At 43.8% G+C, this 21,231-nt stretch overlaps 1 protein-coding gene across 1 annotated transcript in view; it reads left to right on the forward strand.

The window, feature by feature from the left end:
- The window catches only part of LOC115127460 (ankyrin-2-like), a 242,285-nt gene that overhangs the window by 114,137 nt on the left and 106,917 nt on the right, over window positions 1–21,231 (forward strand). The window contains 8 exon segments of the mRNA XM_065017053.1: window positions 12,252–12,476; window positions 12,644–12,742; window positions 14,781–14,935; window positions 15,261–15,472; window positions 15,615–15,822; window positions 16,083–16,179; window positions 16,547–16,775; window positions 17,343–17,468. Coding sequence (XP_064873125.1) covers window positions 12,252–12,476; window positions 12,644–12,742; window positions 14,781–14,935; window positions 15,261–15,472; window positions 15,615–15,822; window positions 16,083–16,179; window positions 16,547–16,775; window positions 17,343–17,468 — 1,351 coding nt within the window.

A 21,231-nucleotide genomic window follows, 5' to 3' on the forward strand; every position in this document is an offset into this window, starting at 1 on the left:
ATGGAATGGAATGGAATGGAAGTGAATAGAATGGAATGGAAGTGAATAGAATGGAATGGAAGTGAATGGAAGAATGGAATGGAAGTGAATAGAATGGAATGAATAGAATGGAAGTGAATAGAATGGAAGAATAGAATGGAATGGGAAGTGAATAGAATGGAATGGAATAGAATGGAATGGAATGAATGAAGTGAATAGAATGGAATGGAATGTGAATAGAATGGAAGTGAATAATGGAATGGAATGGAATGAATAGAATGGAATGGAATGAATGGAATGGAAGTGAATGGAAGAATAGAATGGAATGGAAGTGAATAGAATGGAATGGAATGAAGTGAATAGAATGGAATGTGAATAATAGAATGGAATGAATAGAATGGAAGTGAATAGAATGGAATGGAAGTGAATAGAATGGAAGTGAATGGAATGGAAGTGAATAGAATGGAATGGAATGAATAGAATGGAATGGAAGTGAATAGAATGGAATGGAAGAATAGAATGGAATGGAATGGAATAGAATGGAAGTGAATAGAATGGAATGGAAGTGAATAGAATGGAATGGAAATGGAATGGAATAGAATGAATAGAATGAATGGAATGAATAGAATGGAAGTGAATGGGAATGGAAGTGAATAGAATGGAATGGAATAGAATGGAATGGAATGGAATGGAAGTGAATAATGAATGGAAGGAAGTGAATAGAATGGAATGGAATGAATAGAATGGAATGAATGGAAGTGAATAGAATGGAATGGAATGGAATGGAAGTGAATAGAATGGAATGGAAGGAATGAATGGAAGTGAATGGAATGGAAGAATAGAATGAATAATAGAATGGAATGGAAGTGAATAGAATAGAATGGAATGGAATGGAATGAATGGAATGGAATGGAATGAATAGAATGGAATGGAAGTGAATAGAATGGAATGGAAGTGAATGAATAGAATGGAATGAATGGAATGGAATGGAAATGGAATGAATAGAATGAATAGAATGGAAGTGAATAGAATGGAATGGAAGTGAATAGAATGGAAGTGAATAGAATGGAATGGAAGTGAATAGAATGAATGGAATATGGAATGAATAGAATGGAATGGAAGTGAATGAATAGAATGGAATGGAATGAATAGAATGGAATGAATAATAGAATGAGAATGGAATGGAATGGAAGTGAATAGAATGGAAGTGAATAGAATGAATGGAATGAATGGAATGAATAGAATGGAAGTGAATAGAATGGAATGAATGAATGGAATGGAATGGAATGAATAGAATGGAATGAATAGAATGAATGGAATGAATAGAATGGAATGAATAGAATGGAAGTGAATAGAATGGAATGAATGGAATGGAATGGAAGTGAATAGAATGGAATGGAATGAATGGAATGGAAGTGAATAGAATGGAAGTGAATAATGAATGAATGAATGGAATGAATAGAATGAATGGAATAGAATGGAATGGAAGTGAATAGAATGGAATGGAAGTGAATGGAATGGAATGAATGGAATGGAAGTGAATGGAATGGAATGAATAGAATGGAAGTGAATGGAATGAATGGAATGGAAGTGAATGGAATGGAATGAATGGAATGGAAGTGAATAGAATGGAATGGAATAGAATGGAAGTGAATAGAATGGAATGAATAGAAATGGAATGAATAGAATGGAATGAATGAATGAATGGAATGTGAATGGAATGTGAATGGAATGGAATGAATGAATGGAATGGAAGTGAATAGAATGGAAGTGAATGGAAGGAATGGAAGTGAATAGAATGGAATGGAAGTGAATAGAATGGAATGAATGGAATGGAAGTGAATAGAATGGAATGGAAGTGAATAGAATGGAATGGAATGAATGAATGAATGAATGAATGGAATGAATGAATAGAATGGAATGAATGGAAGTGAATAGAATGGAATGGAAGTGAATGGAAGAATGGAATGGAATGAATAGAATAGAATGAATGGAAGTGAATAGAATGGAAGTGAATAGAATGGAATGGAAGTGAATAGAATGGAATGGAAGTGAATAGAATGGAATGGAATGAATAGTGAATAGAATGAATGGAAGTGAATAGAATGGAATGAATGGAATGGAAGTGAATGGAATGAAGTGAATAGAATGGAAGTGAATAGAATGGAATGGAAGTGAATGAAATGAATAGAATAGAATGGAATGGAAGAATGGAATGGAATAGGAATGGAAGTGAATAGAATGGAATAGAATGGAATGGAATGGAAGTGAATGGAATGGAGTGAATGAATGGAATGAATAGAATAGAATGGAATGGAATGAATAGAATAGAATGGAATGGAATGGAATGAATAGAATGGAATGAATAGAATGGAATGGAGAAGTGAATAGAATGAATGGAGAATGGAATGGAAGTGAATAGAATGGAAGTGAATAGAATGAATGAATAGAATGGAATGGAAGGAATAGAATGGAATGGAAGTGAATAGAATGGAAGTGAATAGAATGGAATGGAATGGAAGTGAATAGAATGGAAGTGAATAGAATGGAATGGAAGTGAATAGAATGGAATGGAAGTGAATAGAATGGAAGTGAATAGAATGGAATGGAAGTGAATAGAATGGAAGTGAATAGAATGGAAGTGAATAGAATGGAAGTGAATAGAATGGAAGTGAATAGAATGAATGGAATGGAATGGAATGAATAGAATGGAATGGAATGGAATGGAATGGAATGGAATGGAATGGAAGAATAGAATGGAATGGAAGTGAATAGAATGGAAGTGAATAGAATGGAATGGAAGTGAATAGAATGAATGGAATGGAATGAATAGAATGGAAGGAAGTGAATAGAATGGAATGGAATGGAAGTGAATAGAATGGAATGGAAGAATAGAATAGAATGGAATGAATAGAATAGAATGAATGGAAGGAATGGAATGAATAGAATGGAATGGAAGTGAATAGAATGGAATGGAAGTGAATGGAATGGAAGTGAATAGAATGGAATGGAAGTGAATAGAATGGAATGGAAGTGAATAGAATGGAATGGAATGAATAGAATGGAATGGAATGAATAGAATGGAATGGAATAGAATGAATGAATAGAATGAATAGAATGAATGAATGGAATGGAATGAATAGAATGGAATGGAATGGAATGGAATGGAATGGAATGAATAGAATGAATGGAATGGAATGGAATGGAAGTGAATAGAATGGAATGGAAGTGAATAGAATGGAATGGAATGGAATGGAATGGAATAGAATGGAATGGAAGAATAGAATGGAATGGAATGGAATGGAATGGAATGAATAATAGAATGAATGAATGGAATGTGAATAGAATGGAAGTGAATGGAATGGAATGGAATGGAAGTGAATAGAATGGAATGGAAGTAGAATAGAATGGAATGGAAGTGAATAGAATGGAATGGAATGGAAGTGAATAGAATGGAATGGAAGTGAATAGAATAGAATGGAATGGAAATGGAAGTGAATGGAATGGAAGTGAATGGAAGTGAATAGAATGGAATGGAAGTGAATGGAATGAATAGAATAGAATGGAAGAATAGAATGGAAATGAATGGAATGGAAGTGAATAGAATGGAATGGAAGTGAATAGAATGAATGGAATGGAAGTGAATAGAATGGAATGAATGGAAGTGAATAGAATGGAAAGTGAATAGAATGGAATGGAATGGAATGGAAGTGAATAGAATGGAATGGAAATGGAAGTGAATAGAATGGAATAGAATGAATGGAATGAATAGAATGGAATGGAATGGAATGGAAGAATAGAATGGAATAGAATGAATGGAATGGAAGTGAATGGAATGGAAGTGAATAGAATGGAATGGAATGGAATAGAATGGAATGGAAGTGAATAGAATGGAAGTGGAAGTGAATAGAATGGAATGGAAGTGAATAGAATGGAATGGAATGGAATAGAATGGAATGGAAGTGAATAGAATGGAAGTGAATAGAATGGAATGGAATGAATAGAATGGAATGGAATAATAGAATGGAATGGAAGTGAATAGAATGGAAGAATAGAATGGAATGGAAGTGAATGGAATGGAAGTGAATAGAATGGAATGGAAGTGAATAGAATGGAAGAATGAATGAATGGAAGTGAATGAATGAATGGAATGAATGAATGGAATGGAATGAATAGAATGGAATGAATAGAATGGAATGGAATGGAATGAATGAATAGAATGGAATGGAATGAATGGAATGGAATGAATAATAGAATGGAATGGAATGGAATGAATGAATAGAATGGAATGGAAGTGAATAGAATGGAATGGAATGGAAGTGAATAGAATGGAATGGAAGTGAATAGAATGAATGGAATGGAATGGAAGTGAATAGAATGGAATGGAAGTGAATAGAATGAATGGAAGTGAATAGAATGGAAGTGGAATGAATAGAATGGAATGGAAGTGAATAGAATAGAATGAATGGAATGGAATGAATGAATGAATAGAATGGAATGGAATGGAAGTGAATAGAATGGAATGGAAGTGAATAGAATGAATGGAATGGAATGAATAGAATGGAATGGAATGGAATGAATGAATAGAATGGAATGGAAGTGAATAGAATGGAATGGAATGGAATGAAGTGAATAGAATGGAATGAATGGAAGAATAGAATGGAAGTGAATAGAATGGAATGAATAGAATGAATGGAAGTGAATAGAATGGAATGGAAGTGAATGAATGGAAGTGAATAGAATGGAATGAATGAATGGAATGGAATGGAAGTGAATAGAATGGAATGGAAGTGAATAGAATGTGAATAGAATGGAATGGAAGTGAATAGAATGGAATGGAAGTGAATAGAATGGAATGAAATGGAATGGAAGAATAGAATGGAATGGAATGGAAGTGAATGAATGGAGAATGGAATGGAATGGAATGGAATGGAAGTGAATGGAAGAATGGAATGAATGAATGGAATGGAATGGAATAGAATGGAAGTGAATAGAATAGAATGGAATGGAAGTGAATGAATGGAATGGAAGTGAATAGAATGGAATGGAAGTGAATAGAATGAATGAATGGAATGGAATGAATAGAATGAATAATGGAATGGAATGAATGAATGGAATGAATAGAATGGAATGAATGAATGAATAGAATGGAATGGAATAGAATGAATGGAATGGAATGGAATGGAAGTGAATAGAATGAATGGAATGGAATGAATAGAATGGAATGGAAGTGAATAGAATGGAATGGAATGGAATGGAAGTGAATAGAATGGAATGGAAGTGAATAGAATGGAATGGAAGTGAATAGAATGGAATGGAAGTGAATAGAATGGAATGGAAGTGAATAGAATGGAATGGAAGTGAATAGAATGGAATGGAATGAATGAGAATGGAAGTGAATAGAATGGAATGGAAGTGAATAGAATGGAATGGAATGGAATGGAATGGAAGTGAATAGAATGGAATGGAATGGAATGGAAGTGAATAGAATGGAATGGAAGTGAATAGAATGGAATGGAATGGAATGGAAGTGAATAGAATGGAAGTGAATAGAATGGAATGGAATGGAAGTGAATAGAATGGAATGGAAGTGAATAGAATGGAATGGAATGGAATGAATAGAATGGAATAGAATGGAATGAATGAATGGAATAGTGAATAGAATAGAATGGAATGGAAGTGAATAGAATGGAATGGAAGTGAATAGAATAGAATGGAATGGAATGGAAGTGAATAGAATGGAATGGAAGTGAATAGAATAATAGAATGGAATGGAAGTGAATAGAATGGAATGGAAGTGAATAGAATAGAATAGAATGGAATGGAATGAATAGAATGGAATGAATAGAATGGAATGGAAGTGAATAGAATGGAGAATGGAATGGAATGGAAGTGAATAGAATGGAATGGAAGTGAATAGAATAGAATGGAATGGAAGTGAATAGAATGGAATGGAAGTGAATAGAATGGAATGGAATGGAAGTGAATAGAATGGAATGGAAGTGAATAGAATGGAATGGAAGTGAATGGGAATGGAAGTGAATAGAATGGAATGGAATGAATAGAATAGAATGGAATGGAAGTGAATAGAATGGAATGGAAGTGAATAGAATGGAATGGAATGGAAGTGAATAGAATGGAATGGAATGAATGAATAGAATGGAATGGAATGAATAGAATGGAAGTGAATGAATGGAATGGAATGGAAGTGAATAGAATGGGAATGGAAGTGAAGTGAATAGAATGGAATGGAATAGAATGAATGGAATGGAATGGAAGTGAATAGAATGGAATAGGCATGGAAGTGAATAGAATGGAATGGAAGTGAATAGAATAGAATGGAATGGAATGGAAGTGAATAGAATGGAATGAAGTGAATAGAATAGAATGGAATGGAATGGAAGTGAATAGAATGGAATGGAAGTGAATTTAATGGAATGGAAGTGAATAGAATAGAATGGAATGGAATGGATGAATAGAATGGAAGTGGAATAGAATAGAATGGAATCTGTGGAAGTGATAGAATGGAATGGAATGGAATAGAATGGAATGGAAGTGAATAGAATGGAATGGAAGTGAATAGAATGGAATGGAAATGAGTAGAATGGAAGTGAATAGAATGGAATGGAAGTGAATAGAATGGAATGGAAGTGAATAGAATGGAATGGAAGTGAATAGAATGGAATGAATAGAATGGAATGTGAATAGAATGGAAGTGGAATAGAATGGAATGGAATGGAATGGAAGTGAATAGAATGGAATGGAAGTGAATGGAATGGAATGGAAGTGAATAGAATGGAATGGAAGTGAATAGAATAGAATGGAATGGAATGGAAGTGAATAGAATGGAATGGAATGGAATGGAAGTGAATAGAATGGAATGGAAGTGAATAGAATAGAATGGAATGGAAGTGAATAGAATGGAATGGAAGTGAATAGAATAGAATGGAATGGAATGTGAATAGAATGGAATGGAAGTGAATAGAATAGAATGGAATGGAAGTGAATAGAATAGAATGGAATGGAAGTGAATAGAATAGAATGGAATGGAAGTGAATAGAATGGAATGGAAGTGAATAGAATAGAATGGAATGGAATGGAAGTGAATAGAATGGAATGGAAGTGAATAGAATAGAATGGAAGTGAATAGAATGGAAGTGAATAGAATGGAAGTGAATAGAATGGAATGGAAGTGAATAGAATGGAAGTGAATAGAATGGAAGTGAATAGAATGGAAGTGAATAGAATGGAAGTGAATAGAATGGAAGTGAATAGAATGGAATGGAAGTGAATAGAATGGAAGTGAATAGAATGGAATGGAAGTGAATAGAATGGAATGGAAGTGAATAGAATGGAATGGAAGTGAATAGAATGGAATGGAAATGAGTAGAATGGAAGTGAATAGAATGGAATGGAAGTGAATAGAATGGAATGGAAGTGAATAGAATGGAATGGAAGTGAATAGAATGGAAGTGAATAGAATGGAATGGAAGTGAATGGAAGTGAATAGAATGGAATGGAATGGAATGGAAGTGAATAGAATGGAATGGAAGTGAATGGAATGGAATGGAAGTGAATAGAATGGAATGGAAGTGAATAGAATAGAATGGAATGGAATGGAAGTGAATAGAATGGAATGGAATGGAATGGAAGTGAATAGAATGGAATGGAAGTGAATAGAATAGAATGGAATGGAAGTGAATAGAATGGAATGGAAGTGAATAGAATAGAATGGAATGGAATGGAAGTGAATAGAATGGAATGGAAGTGAATAGAATAGAATGGAATGGAAGTGAATAGAATGGAATGGAAGTGAATAGAATAGAATGGAATGGAATGGAAGTGAATAGAATGGAATGGAAGTGAATAGAATAGAATGGAATGGAATGGAAGTGAATAGAATGGAATGGAAGTGAATAGAATAGAATGGAATGGAAGTGAATAGAATAGAATGGAATGGAATGGAAGTGAATAGAATGGAATGGAAGTGAATAGAATGGAAGTGAATAGAATGGAAGTGAATAGAATGGAATGGAAGTGAATTTAATGGAATGGAAGTGAATAGAATGGAATGGAAATGAGTAGAATGGAAGTGAATAGAATGGAATGGAAGTGAATAGAATGGAATGGAAGTGAATAGAATGGAATGGAAGTGAATAGAATGGAATGGAAGTGAATGGAATGGAATGGAAGTGAATAGAATGGAATAGGCATCTCTGTGCGAGACAAGAAGTTCTTAACAATTCACTACATAGGCATCTCTCTCCGAGACAAGAAGTTCGTTACCAATTCACTACATAGGCATCTCTGTCAGAGACAAGAAGTTCGTGAACAATTCACTACATAGGCATCTCTGTCAGAGACAAGAAGTTCGTGAACAATTCACTACATAGGCATCTCTGTCAGAGACAAGAAGTACGTTAACAATTCACTACATAGGCATCTCTGTCAGAGACAAGAAGTCCGTTAACAATTCACTACATAGGCATCTCTGTCAGAGACAAGAAGTTTGTTAACAATTCAGAGAGGCAAGAGTGACCTCTCCTGTCCTCTGGAATCTAGGCTGTTATCCTGTCCTCTCCTGTCCTCTGGAATCTAGGCTGTTATCCTGTCCCCTCCTGTCCTCTGGAACCTAGGCTGTTATCCAGTCCTCTCCTGTCCTCTGGAACCTAGGCTGTTATCCTGTCCCCTCCTGTCCTCTGGAACCTAGGCTGTTATCCTGTCCCCTCCTGTCCTCTGGAACCTAGGCTGTTATCCTGTCCCCTCCTGTCCTCTGGAACCTAGGCTGTTATCCAGTCCCCTCCTGTCCTCTGGAACCTAGGCTGTTATCCTGTCCTCTGGAACCTAGGCTGTTATCCAGTCCCCTCCTGTCCTCTGGAACCTAGGCTGTTATCCTGTCCCCTCCTGTCCTCTGGAACCTAGGCTGTTATCCTGTCCCCTCCTGTCCTCTGGAACCTAGGCTGTTATGCTGTCCCCTCCTGTCCTCTGGAACCTAGGCTGTTATCCTGTCCAGTCCCCTCCTGTCCTCTGGAACCTAGGCTGTTATCCTGTCCAGTCCCCTCCTGTCCTCTGGAACCTAGGCTGTTATCCAGTCCCCTCCTGTCCTCTGGAACCTAGGCTGTTATCCAGTCCCCTCCTGTCCTCTGGAACCTAGGCTGTTATCCTGTCCAGTCCCCTCCTGTCCTCTGGAACCTAGGCTGTTATCCAGTCCCCTCCTGTCCTCTGGAACCTAGGCTGTTATCCTGTCCAGTCCCCTCCTGTCCTCTGGAACCTAGGCTGTTATCCTGTCCCCTCCTGTCCTCTGGAACCTAGGCTGTTATCCTGTCCTCTCCTGTCCTCTGGAACCTAGGCTGTTATCCAGTCCCCTCCTGTCCTCTGGAACCTAGGCTGTTATCCTGTCCAGTCCCCTCCTGTCTTCTGGAACCTAGGCTGTTATCCAGTCCCCTCCTGTCCTCTGGAACCTAGGCTGTTATCCAGTCCCCTCCTGTCCTCTGGAACCTAGGCTGTTATCTTGTCCCCTCCTGTCCTCTGGAACCTGGCTGTTATCCTGTCCCCTCCTGTCCTCTGGAACCTAGGCTGTTATCCTGTCCAGTACCCTCCTGTCCTCTGGAACCTAGGCTGTTATCCTGTCCAGTCCCCTCCTGTCCTCTGGAACCTAGGCTGTTATCCTGTCCTGTCCCCTCCTGTCCTCTGGAACCTAGGCTGTTATCCTGTCCCCTCCTGTCCTCTGGAACCTAGGCTGTTATCCAGTCCCCTCCTGTCCTCTGGAACCTAGGCTGTTATCCTGTCGCCTCCTGTCCTCTGGAACCTAGGCTGTTATCCTGTCCAGTCCCCTCCTGTCCTCTGGAACCTAGGCTGTTATCCTTTCCCCTCCTGTTCTCTGGAACCTAGGCTGTTATCCTGTCCCCTCCTGTCCTCTGGAACCTAGGCTGTTATCCTGTCCAGTCCCCTCCTGTCCTCTGGAACCTAGGCTGTTATCCTGTCCTGTCCCCTCCTGTCCTCTGGAACCTAGGCTGTTATCCTATCCAGTTCCCTCCTGTCCTCTGGAACCTAGGCTGTTATCCAGTCCCCTCCTGTCATCTGGAACCTAGGCTGTTATCCAGTTCCCTCCTGTCCTCTGGAACCTAGGCTGTTATCCTGTCCAGTCCCCTCCTGTCCTCTGGAACCTAGGCTGTTATCCTGTCCAGTCCCCTCCTGTCCTCTGGAACCTAGGCTGTTATCCTGTCCCCTCCTGTCCTCTGGAACCTAGGCTGTTATCCTGTCCAGTACCCTCCTGTCCTCTGGAACCTAGGCTGTTATCCTGTCCAGTCCCCTCCTGTCCTCTGGAACCTAGGCTGTTATCCTGTCCCCTCCTGTCCTCTGGAACCTAGGCTGTTATCCTGTCCTCTCCTGTCCTCTGGAACCTAGGCTGTTATCCTGTCCTCTCCTGTCCTCTGGAACCTAGGCTGTTATCCTGTCCAGTCCCCTCCTGTCCTCTGGAACCTAGGCTGTTATCCTGTCCTGTCCCCTCCTGTCCTCTGGAACCTAGGCTGTTATCCTGTCCAGTTCCCTCCTGTCCTCTGGAACCTAGGCTGTTATCCAGTCCCCTCCTGTCCTCTGGAACCTAGGCTGTTATCCAGTTCCCTCCTGTCCTCTGGAACCTAGGCTGTTATCCTGTCCAGTCCCCTCCTGTCCTCTGGAACCTAGGCTGTTATCCTGTCCCCTCCTGTCCTCTGGAACCTAGGCTGTTATCCTGTCCAGTACCCTCCTGTCCTCTGGAACCTAGGCTGTTATCCAGTCCCCTCCTGTCCTCTGGAACCTAGGCTGTTATCCTGTCCAGTCCCCTCCTGTCCTCTGGAACCTAGGCTGTTATCCTGTCCCCTCCTGTCCTCTGGAACCTAGGCTGTTATCCTGTCCTCTCCTGTCCTCTGGAACCTAGGCTGTTATCCTGTCCTCTCCTGTCCTCTGGAACCTAGGCTGTTATCCTGTCCAGTTCCAATCCCACTGAAACCCCAAATCCTGACTCCTGCCTGGCATGAAAATTCCTAATTTTATTCTTTAATCACATAGGTTGCATTGTCAAAGAACATCTCTTGCCTATGCAAGTCAAAATAGCACTATAGAATTCACCCTACTTCTCAGTGATGTCTCGTATTGCCTCCCCATATGAGAGCTTCGGTAGAGAACGTGTGATCAACAAACGGTACGAGAGTAGATATGGATATTTTAAAAACAGAGTTAGTCCCTGTTTAAAAAACCTTGATATTTAAACTATTTCAGGTCTTCATCTCCACGTTATTCATGAGCTGATGTACTACCTGTATAATCATTCACTCGATTTTGCCAAATATCGGAGATGTTCTGTCATTCGTTGAAAGGAGGTTATGCAGCAACTTTGGTCGTTTGACTTTTTGTTTGACTGCGGATACCGAGTCGGTGCTTCCTGAGCGCGCTCAGAGATAACCTAGAAGGTGTACTGCTGAAATGTGCTGAATTCATTGAGGAACATGATAGAGCTCGGATTTTATAAACAGCCTGTTTTTCACTTCGCAACAATGTCACTAACCACTGTTTCCATCCACAGTTTTTATGCGAGTAAAATCATACCGCATAAAAAAACATTTTTAAACTCACAACATCTGCGATGAAAAGTTTTGGTATCGTTGTATAAATGCCGACAGATCATTTGTTCGTTCCACATGGTGAGATCTTTTAATGTCTGTAAAATTATGCAAGAAATGGTGGTGGAAACACACCCTTTCACAGATCAACCATTTAACCCCTTCTCCCCCGTTTCCCCTTCTCCCTCTCCCTCCACACCTCTCCATCTTCTCTCCCCTTCCCTCCACACATCTCCCTCTTCTCTCCCCTTCCCTCCACACCTCTCCCTCTTCTCTCCCATTCCCTCCACACCTCTCCCTCTTCTCTCCCCTTCCCTCCACACCTCTCCCTCTTCTCTCCCCTTCCCTCCACACCTCTCCCTCTTCTCTCCCCTTCCCTCCACACCTCTCCCTCTTCTCTCCCCTTCCCTCCACACCTCTCCCTCTTCTCTCCCCTTCCCTCCACACCTCTCCCTCTTCTCTCCCCTTCCCTCCACACCTCTCCCTCTTCTCTCCCCTTCCCTCCACACCTCTCCCTCTTCTCTCCCCTTCCCTCCACACCTCTCCCTCTTCTCTCCCCTTCCCTCCACACCTCTCCCTCTTCTCTCCCCTTCCCTATGTCATCTCCTCTCCCTTTCCAACCCACCGCTCCCTCCCCTTCCCCCTCTCCCTCCTCTCCTCCTCTCCCCTCAGCTTCCTGGTCAGTTTCATGGTGGACGCCAGGGGTGGGGCCATGCGTGGTTGCCGTCACAACGGGCTGCGCATCATCGTGCCGCCCAGGAAGTGTTCCGCTCCGACGCGGGTGACGTGCCGCCTGGTGAAGAGGCACCGCCTGGCGTCTATGCCCCCCATGGTGGAGGGCGAGGGGCTGGCAGGACGTATCATCGAGGTCGGCCCCACCGGGGCACAGTTCCTCGGGTAAGACGGAGAGAGGAGGGGGGGTGTGGACGAGAGAGAGAGAGAGTGTGTCTGTGTGTACGTGTGCTCGTTCGTGTGTGTGTGTGTGTGTGTAATGTGTGTACGTCCTTGCGTGTGTGTGTGTGTTGACGTTCTCTTCTCCCCCCCCGTGCTGCGTAATGGATCAGTAAGCTCCACCTCCCCACGGCCCCGCCCCCTCTGAACGAGGGAGAGAGTCTTGTCAGCAGGATACTACAGCTGGGGCCTCCTGGCACCAAGTTCCTGGGGTAACTAAAACACTACAGCTGGGGCCTCCTAGCACCAAGTTCCTGGGGTAAATCACACACTACAGCTGGGGCCTCTAGGCACCAAGTTCCTGGGGTAACTAAAACACTACAGCTGGGGCCTCCTAGCACCAAGTTCCTGGGGTAAATCACACACTACAGCTGGGGCCTCCTAGCACCAAGTTCCTGGGGTAACTAAAACACTACAGCTGGGGCCTCTAGGCACCAAGTTCCTGGGGTAACTAAAACACTACAGCTGGGGCCTCTAGGCACCAAGTTCCTGGGGTAACTAAAACACTACAGCTGGGGCCTCCTAGCACCAAGTTCCTGGGCTAAATCACACACTACAGCTGGGGCCTCTAGGCACCAAGTTCCTGGGGTAACTAAAACACTACAGCTGGGGCCTCCTGGCACCAAGTTCCTGGGGTAAATCACACACTACAGCTGGGGCCTCTAGGCACCAAGTTCCTGGGGTAACTAAAACACTACAGCTGGGGCCTCTAGGCACCAAGTTCCTGGGGCAACTAAAACACTACAGCTGGGGCCTCTAGGCACCAAGTTCCTTGGGTAACTAAAACACTACAGCTGGGGCCTTCTGGCACCAAGTTCCTGGGGTAACTCACACACTACAGCTGGGGCCTCCTAGCACCAAGTGCCTGGGGTAACTAAAACACTACAGCTGGGGCCTCTGGGCACCAAGTTCCTGGGGTAACTAAAACACTACAGCTGGGGCCTCTAGGCACCAAGTTCCTTGGGTAACTAAAACACTACAGCTGGGGCCTTCTGGCACCAAGTTCCTGGGGTAACTCACACACTACAGCTGGGGCCTCCTAGCACCAAGTGCCTGGGGTAACTAAAACACTACAGCTGGGGCCTCCTAGCACCAAGTTCCTGGGGTAACTAAAACACTACAGCTGGGGCCTCCTGGCACCAAGTTCCTGGGGTAACTAAAACACTACAGCTGGGGCCTCCTAGCACCAAGTTCCTGGGGTAAATCACACACTACAGCTGGGGCCTCCGAGCACCAAGTTCCTGGGGTAAATCACACACTACAGCTGGGGCCTCTAGGCACCAAGTTCCTGGGGTAACTAAAACACTACAGCTGGGGCCTCTAGGCACCAAGTTCCTGGGGTAACTAAAACACTACAGCTGGGGCCTCTAGGCACCAAGTTCCTGGGGTAACTAAAACACTACAGCTGGGGCCTCTAGGCACCAAGTTCCTGGGGTAACTAAAACACTCCAGCTGGGGCCTCTAGGCACCAAATTCCTGGGGTAACTCACTCACTACAGCTGGGCCTCTGGGCACCAAGTTCCTGGGGTAACTAAAACACTACAGCTGGGGCCTCTAGGCACCAAGTTTCTGGGGTAACTAAAACACTACAGCTGGGGCCTCCAGGCACGGAGACCACTGAGAGAGAGGGACACAATATATACCCCGGCCCCTGGTCTCATCATATATACCCACCGAGCCAGACCATATATACCCTGGTCTCATCATATATACCCTGGTCTCATCATATATACCCTGGTCTCACCATATATACCCTGGTCTCACCATATATACCCTGGTCTCATCATATATACCCTGGTCTCACCATATATACCCTGGTCTCATCATATATACCCTGGTCTCATCATATATACCCTGGTCTCACCATATATACCCTGGTCTCATCATATATACCCTGGTCTCATCATATCTTCTCCCCAGCCTTCTCCACATTTGAGTTACAGTGTCGTTGTGTTGTTGAGAATTACAGTCTGAATCAGTTCCAGTTTTATCCCATTACCCCCCATGATTTTTCCTCCCCATATTGTAATGTTGTGATTTTTCTATGTTCGGAATAGTATGTCACCTGACCCTCCTCCTCCTCTTCCTCCTCCTCCTCATCATCATCAAAATATCATATCCTTCTGTTTGCTTGAATCTTCTCCAGGATTTCTTTGTCCCTCATCTTGTGATGTTTTGTGTTCTTCCGTGGAATGTGTCCTCCTGTCATCACAACCTTTACCCTCTAACCCCTGACCTCTAACCCTCCAGGCCTGTGATTGTGGAGATCCCTCACTTCGCGGCCCTGCGGGGCACGGAGCGGGAGCTGGTGATTCTGAGAAGTGAGATGGGGGAGAGCTGGAGGGAACATCACTGTGAACACACTGAGGAGGAACTCAACCAAATACTGAACGGCATGGACGAGGGTGAGGGGAGACGGGGGAGGGACGGGGGGACGAGTGGGAAGGTGTGGTACGGGGGAGAGCTGGATGGGAAGGGAGAAGGGAAGGGTAGGGAGGACAGGGAGTGGACGGGGAGATGAGATGGGTGAGAAAGGGGGAGGGAGGAGCAGGGAGGAGGCATGAGGGACGCAACAGAACCGGGCCGCCATGTTAATACCAAGCCACCAATCGTTCTACCTTATTCTTTCACCAAAGATTAGGAAACATTAGGTCCGACTGCTCAATCTGATTGGTCCTTGTGTATCATCTGACCCTGTTTCCCCGGGCCTCCCATTGGTTCGTCCTCCAGAGCTGGACTCTCCTGAGGAGCTGGAGAAGAAGAGGATCTGTCGTATCGTCACCAGGGACTTCCCACAATACTTTGCGGTGGTGTCGCGCATCAAGCAGGACAGCCAACTGATTGGTCCTGAGGGAGCTGTGTTGAGCAGTACTCTGGTACCTCAGGTCCAGGCTGTGTTCCCAGAGGGGGCTCTCACTAAGAAGATCAGGGTTGGACTACAGGTAGGGAGGAGGGGGAGGGGGTCTGTGTGTGTAGCTTTTTCAAGTTGGTCTTCGGCCCAACAAAAACTGATTTGGTAACGACAAACTGAACACTTTCAAGTGCGTTGTTTCTACTTCCTAACTCTTGTCCACTTCCTCCTAGGCCCAGCCAATCAGCGTAGACCTGGTGAAGAGGATTCTGGGTAACAAAGCTACTTTTAGCCCCATCGTCACCTTGGAGCCCAGGAGGCGGAAGTTCCACAAGCCAATCACCATGACGATCCCTGTCCCCAAAAGCTCGACCAATGACGGGACAGGCAACGTGTTTGGAGGGGACACGCCCACTCTGCGTCTGCTCTGCAGTATCACTGGTGCGTAGGAAATGACTGTTGATTGGGTGATTGGCTGATTGTTTGATTGGCTGTTTGATTGATTGATTGTTTGGCCCATTGATTGGTTGTTTGAATTGGTTGTTTGATTGGCTGGTTGGTTGATTAACTAACTGACTGAATGATTGATTTTGAGTCGTCATGTTTGCCTTCTTGATATTCATCAAAACCTAGTTTCAGTCAACCCACATTAATATGTTGAATATATTTACCGGAGAGTTCCATCCTGATGTGTGTTCTAGGTGGAACCACTCCTGCCCAATGGGAGGACATCACTGGCTCCACCCCCCTCACCTTCATCAACCAATGTGTGTCCTTCACCACCAACGTGTCAGCGAGGTAATGTGTGAAACTGGTGTGTTTTCATCTGTCTGTTGTTTTAGACATTCTAGTGAAAACATCGTCCTCTTTCTGATTAATTAACTGATTGATTCTTCATTGGATACGATTGATTGATCTGTTACATGCTTGATAGGTTGATTGATTATCTAGCCTCTTGTAGGTTCTGGCTGATAGACTGACTGACAGATTGGTTGATTTATTGACTGATTGATGAATCTATCAATTGATGAATTATTGATCATCCCCCTCCGGTGCGCTGTAGGTTCTGGCTGATAGACTGACTGACAGATTGGTTGATTTATTGACTGATTGATAAATCTATCAATTGATGAATTATTGATCATCCCCCTCCGGTGCGCTGTAGGTTCTGGCTGATAGACTGTCGTCAGACCCAGGAGGCTGTGAGTTTCTCTACCCAGCTGTACAGAGAGATCATCTGTGTCCCCTACATGGCCAAGTTCGTCATCTTCGCCAAGACGCTGGACCCCATCGAGGCCCGCCTCCGTTGCTTCTGCATGACGGACGACAAGATGGACAAGACGCTGGAACAGCAAGAGAACTTCACAGAGGTGGCCCGGAGTAGAGATGTAGAGGTGAGAGGAGGGGAAGGAGGAGAGGAGAATGGGGAGGGGGAGAGGGAGGAGAGAGGGAGAGGGGGGGCAAGGAGGAGAGGAGAATGGGGATGGGGAGAGGAGGAGAGGAGAATGGGGAGGGGCAGAGGGAGGAGAGGGGAGAGGGGGAGAGGGAGGGAGAGGGAGGAGAGGGGAGGGGAGAAGAGGGAGTAGAGGGGAGAGGGGGAGAGGAGGGAGAGGGGGAGAGGGGAGGGGGGGAAGGAGGAGAGGAGAGGGCGGGGGAGAGGGAGGAGAGGTGAGAGGAAGGGAAGGAGGAGAGGAGAATGGGGAGGGGGCGAGGAGGGAGGGGGACAAGGAGGAGAGGAGGGGAGAGGGAGTAGAGGGGAGAAGGGTGAAGGAGGAGAGGGGAATGGGGAGGGGGAGAGAGGGAGTAGAGGTGAAGTGGGGGGGGGTATTGGTGTCTGACCCTGTCTGTCTGTCTGTCTGTCTGTCTGTCTGTCCCTACTATAGGTATTGGAAGGGAAGCCTATCTGTACGGACTGATTTGACCCTAGCTCTCTACTGTCTGTCTGTCTGTCCCTACAATAGGTATTGGAAGGGAAGCCTATCTTTGCAGACTGTTTTGGGAACCTGGTTCCTCTGACCAAGAGTGGACAGCATCACGTCTTCAGCTTCTACGCATTCAAAGAAAACCGTCTCGCACTCTTCATCAAGGTAACACTCCATTACTGGAGTTCTTCTACGCTGGGATAGTGTGACCTAGTTGTCCACTTTGTTTTAGTTCTGAATGGACTTCTTGTACGCTGGGAGAGTGTGACGTAGTTGTCCACTTTGTTTTAGTTCTGAAAGGACTTCTTCTACGCTGGGAGAGTGTGACGTAGTTGTCCACTTTGTTTTAGTTCTGAATGGACTTCTTCTACGCTGGGAGAGTGTGACGTAGTTGTCCACTTTGTTTTAGTTCTGAATGGAGTTCTTCTACGCTGGGAGAGTGTGACGTAGTTGTCCACTTTGTTTTAGTTCTGAATGTACTTATTCTACGCTGGGAGAGTGTGACCTAGTTGTCCACTTTGTTGTAGTTCTGAATGGACTTCTACGTTGGGAGAGTGTGACGTAGTTGTCCACTTTGTTGTAGTTCTGAATGGACTTCTACGCTGGGAGAGTGTGACGTAGTTGTCCACATTGTTTTAGTTCTGAATGGACTTCTTCTACGCTGGGAGAGTGTGACGTAGTTGTCCACTTTGTTTTAGTTCTGAATGGACTTCTTCTACACTGGGAGAGTGTGACGTAGTTGTCCACTTTGTTTTAGTTCTGAATGGACTTCATCTACGCTGGGAGAGTGTGACGTAGTTGTCCACTTTGTTTTAGTTCTGAATGGACTTCATCTACGCTGGGAGAGTGTGACGTAGTTGTCCACTTTGTTGTAGTTCTGAATGGACTTCATCTACGCTGGGAGAGTGTGACGTAGTTGTCCACTTTGTTGTAGTTCTGAATGGACTTCATCTACGCTGGGAGAGTGTGACGTAGTTGTCCACTTTGTTTTAGTTCTGAATGGACTTATTCTACGTTGGGAGAGTGTGACCTAGTTGTCCACTTTGTTTTAGTTCTGAATGGACTTCTTCTACGCTGGGAGAGTGTGACGTAGTTGTCCACTTTGTTTTAGTTCTGAATGGACGTATTCTAAGCTGGGAGAGTGTGACCTAGTTGTCCACTTTGTTGTAGTTCTGAATGGACTTCTACGCTGGGAGAGTGTGACGTAGTTGTCCACTTTGTTTTAGTTCTGAATGGACTTCTTCTACGCTGGGAGAGTGTGACGTAGTCGTCCACTTTGTTGTAGTTCTGAATGGACTTCTAAGCTGGGAGAGTGTGACGTAGTTGTCCACTTTGTTTTAGTTCTGAATGGACTTCTTCTACGCTGGGAGAGTGTGACGTAGTTGTCCACTTTGTTTTAGTTCTGAATGTACTTATTCTACGTTGGGAGAGTGTGACCTAGTTGTCCACTTTGTTTTAGTTCTGAATGGACTTCTTCTACGCTGGGAGAGTGTGACGTAGTTGTCAACTTTGTTTTAGTTCTGAATGGACTCATTCTACGCTGGGAGAGTGTGACCTAGTTGTTACTTTGTTGAAGTTCTGAATGGACTTCTTCTACGCTGGGAGAGTGTGACGTAGTTGTCCACTTTGTTTTAGTTCTGAATGTACTTATTCTACGTTGGGAGAGTGGGACCTAGTTGTCCACTTTGTTTTAGTTCTGAATGGACTTATTCTACGCTGGGAGAGTGTGACCTAGTTGTCCACTTTGTTGTAGTTCTGAATGGACTTCTACGTTGGGAGAGTGTGACGTAGTTGTCCACTTTGTTGTAGTTCTGAATGGACTTCATCTACGCTGGGAGAGTGTGACGTAGTTGTCCACTTTGTTGTAGTTCTGAATGGACTTCATCTACGCTGGGAGAGTGTGACGTAGTTGTCCACTTTGTTTTAGTTCTGAATGGACTTATTCTACGTTGGGAGAGTGTGACCTAGTTGTCCACTTTGTTTTAGTTCTGAATGGACTTCTTCTACGCTGGGAGAGTGTGACCTAGTTGTCCACTTTGTTGTAGTTCTGAATGGACTTCTACGCTGGGAGAGTGTGACGTAGTTGTCCACTTTGTTGTAGTTCTGAATGGACTTCTACGCTGGGAGAGTGTGACGTAGTTGTCTACTTTGTTTTAGTTCTGAATGGACTTCTTCTACGCTGGGAGAGTGTGACCTAGTTGTCCACTTTGTTTTAGTTCTGAATGGACTTCTTCTACGCTGGGAGAGTGTGACGTAGTCGTCCACTTTGTTGTAGTTCTGAATGGACTTCTACGCTGGGAGAGTGTGACGTAGTTGTCCACTTTGTTTTAGTTCTGAATGGACTTCTTCTACGCTGGGAGAGTGTGACGTAGTTGTCCACTTTGTTTTAGTTCTGAATGTACTTATTCTACGTTGGGAGAGTGTGACCTAGTTGTCCACTTTGTTTTAGTTCTGAATGGACTTCTTCTACGCTGGGAGAGTGTGACGTAGTTGTCAACTTTGTTTTAGTTCTGAATGGACTTATTCCACGCTGGGAGAGTGTGACCTAGTTGTCCACTTTGTTGTAGTTCTGAATGGACTTCTACGTTGGGAGAGTGTGACGTAGTTGTCCACTTTGTTGTAGTTCTGAATGGACTTCTAAGCTGGGAGAGTGTGACGTAGTTGTCCACTTTGTTTTAGTTCTGAATGGACTTCTTCTACGCTGGGAGAGTGTGACGTAGTTGTCCACTTTGTTTTAGTTCTGAATGTACTTATTCTACGTTGGGAGAGTGTGACCTAGTTGTCCACTTTGTTTTAGTTCTGAATGGACTTCTTCTACGCTGGGAGAGTGTGACGTAGTTGTCAACTTTGTTTTAGTTCTGAATGGACTCATTCTACGCTGGGAGAGTGTGACCTAGTTGTTACTTTGTTGAAGTTCTGAATGGACTTCTTCTACGCTGGGAGAGTGTGACGTAGTTGTCCACTTTGTTTTAGTTCTGAATGTACTTATTCTACGTTGGGAGAGTGGGACCTAGTTGTCCACTTTGTTTTAGTTCTGAATGGACTTATTCTACGCTGGGAGAGTGTGACCTAGTTGTCCACTTTGTTGTAGTTCTGAATGGACTTCTACGTTGGGAGAGTGTGACGTAGTTGTCCACTTTGTTGTAGTTCTGAATGGACTTCATCTACGCTGGGAGAGTGTGACGTAGTTGTCCACTTTGTTGTAGTTCTGAATGGACTTCATCTACGCTGGGAGAGTGTGACGTAGTTGTCCACTTTGTTTTAGTTCTGAATGGACTTATTCTACGTTGGGAGAGTGTGACCTAGTTGTCCACTTTGTTTTAGTTCTGAATGGACTTCTTCTACGCTGGGAGAGTGTGACCTAGTTGTCCACTTTGTTGTAGTTCTGAATGGACTTCTACGCTGGGAGAGTGTGACGTAGTTGTCCACTTTGTTGTAGTTCTGAATGGACTTCTACGCTGGGAGAGTGTGACGTAGTTGTCTACTTTGTTTTAGTTCTGAATGGACTTCTTCTACGCTGGGAGAGTGTGACCTAGTTGTCCACTTTGTTTTAGTTCTGAATGGACTTCTTCTACGCTGGGAGAGTGTGACGTAGTCGTCCACTTTGTTGTAGTTCTGAATGGACTTCTACGCTGGGAGAGTGTGACGTAGTTGTCCACTTTGTTTTAGTTCTGAAAGGACTTCTTCTACGCTGGGAGAGTGTGACGTAGTTGTCCACTTTGTTTTAGTTCTGAATGTACTTATTCTACGTTGGGAGAGTGTGACCTAGTTGTCCACTTTGTTTTAGTTCTGAATGGACTTCTTCTACGCTGGGAGAGTGTGACGTAGTTGTCAACTTTGTTTTAGTTCTGAATGGACTTATTCCACGCTGGGAGAGTGTGACCTAGTTGTCCACTTTGTTGTAGTTCTGAATGGACTTCTACGTTGG

Source organism: Oncorhynchus nerka, unplaced genomic scaffold, assembly GCF_034236695.1.
Source record: "Oncorhynchus nerka isolate Pitt River unplaced genomic scaffold, Oner_Uvic_2.0 unplaced_scaffold_423, whole genome shotgun sequence".
Taxonomy (NCBI): Eukaryota; Metazoa; Chordata; class Actinopteri; order Salmoniformes; family Salmonidae; genus Oncorhynchus; species Oncorhynchus nerka.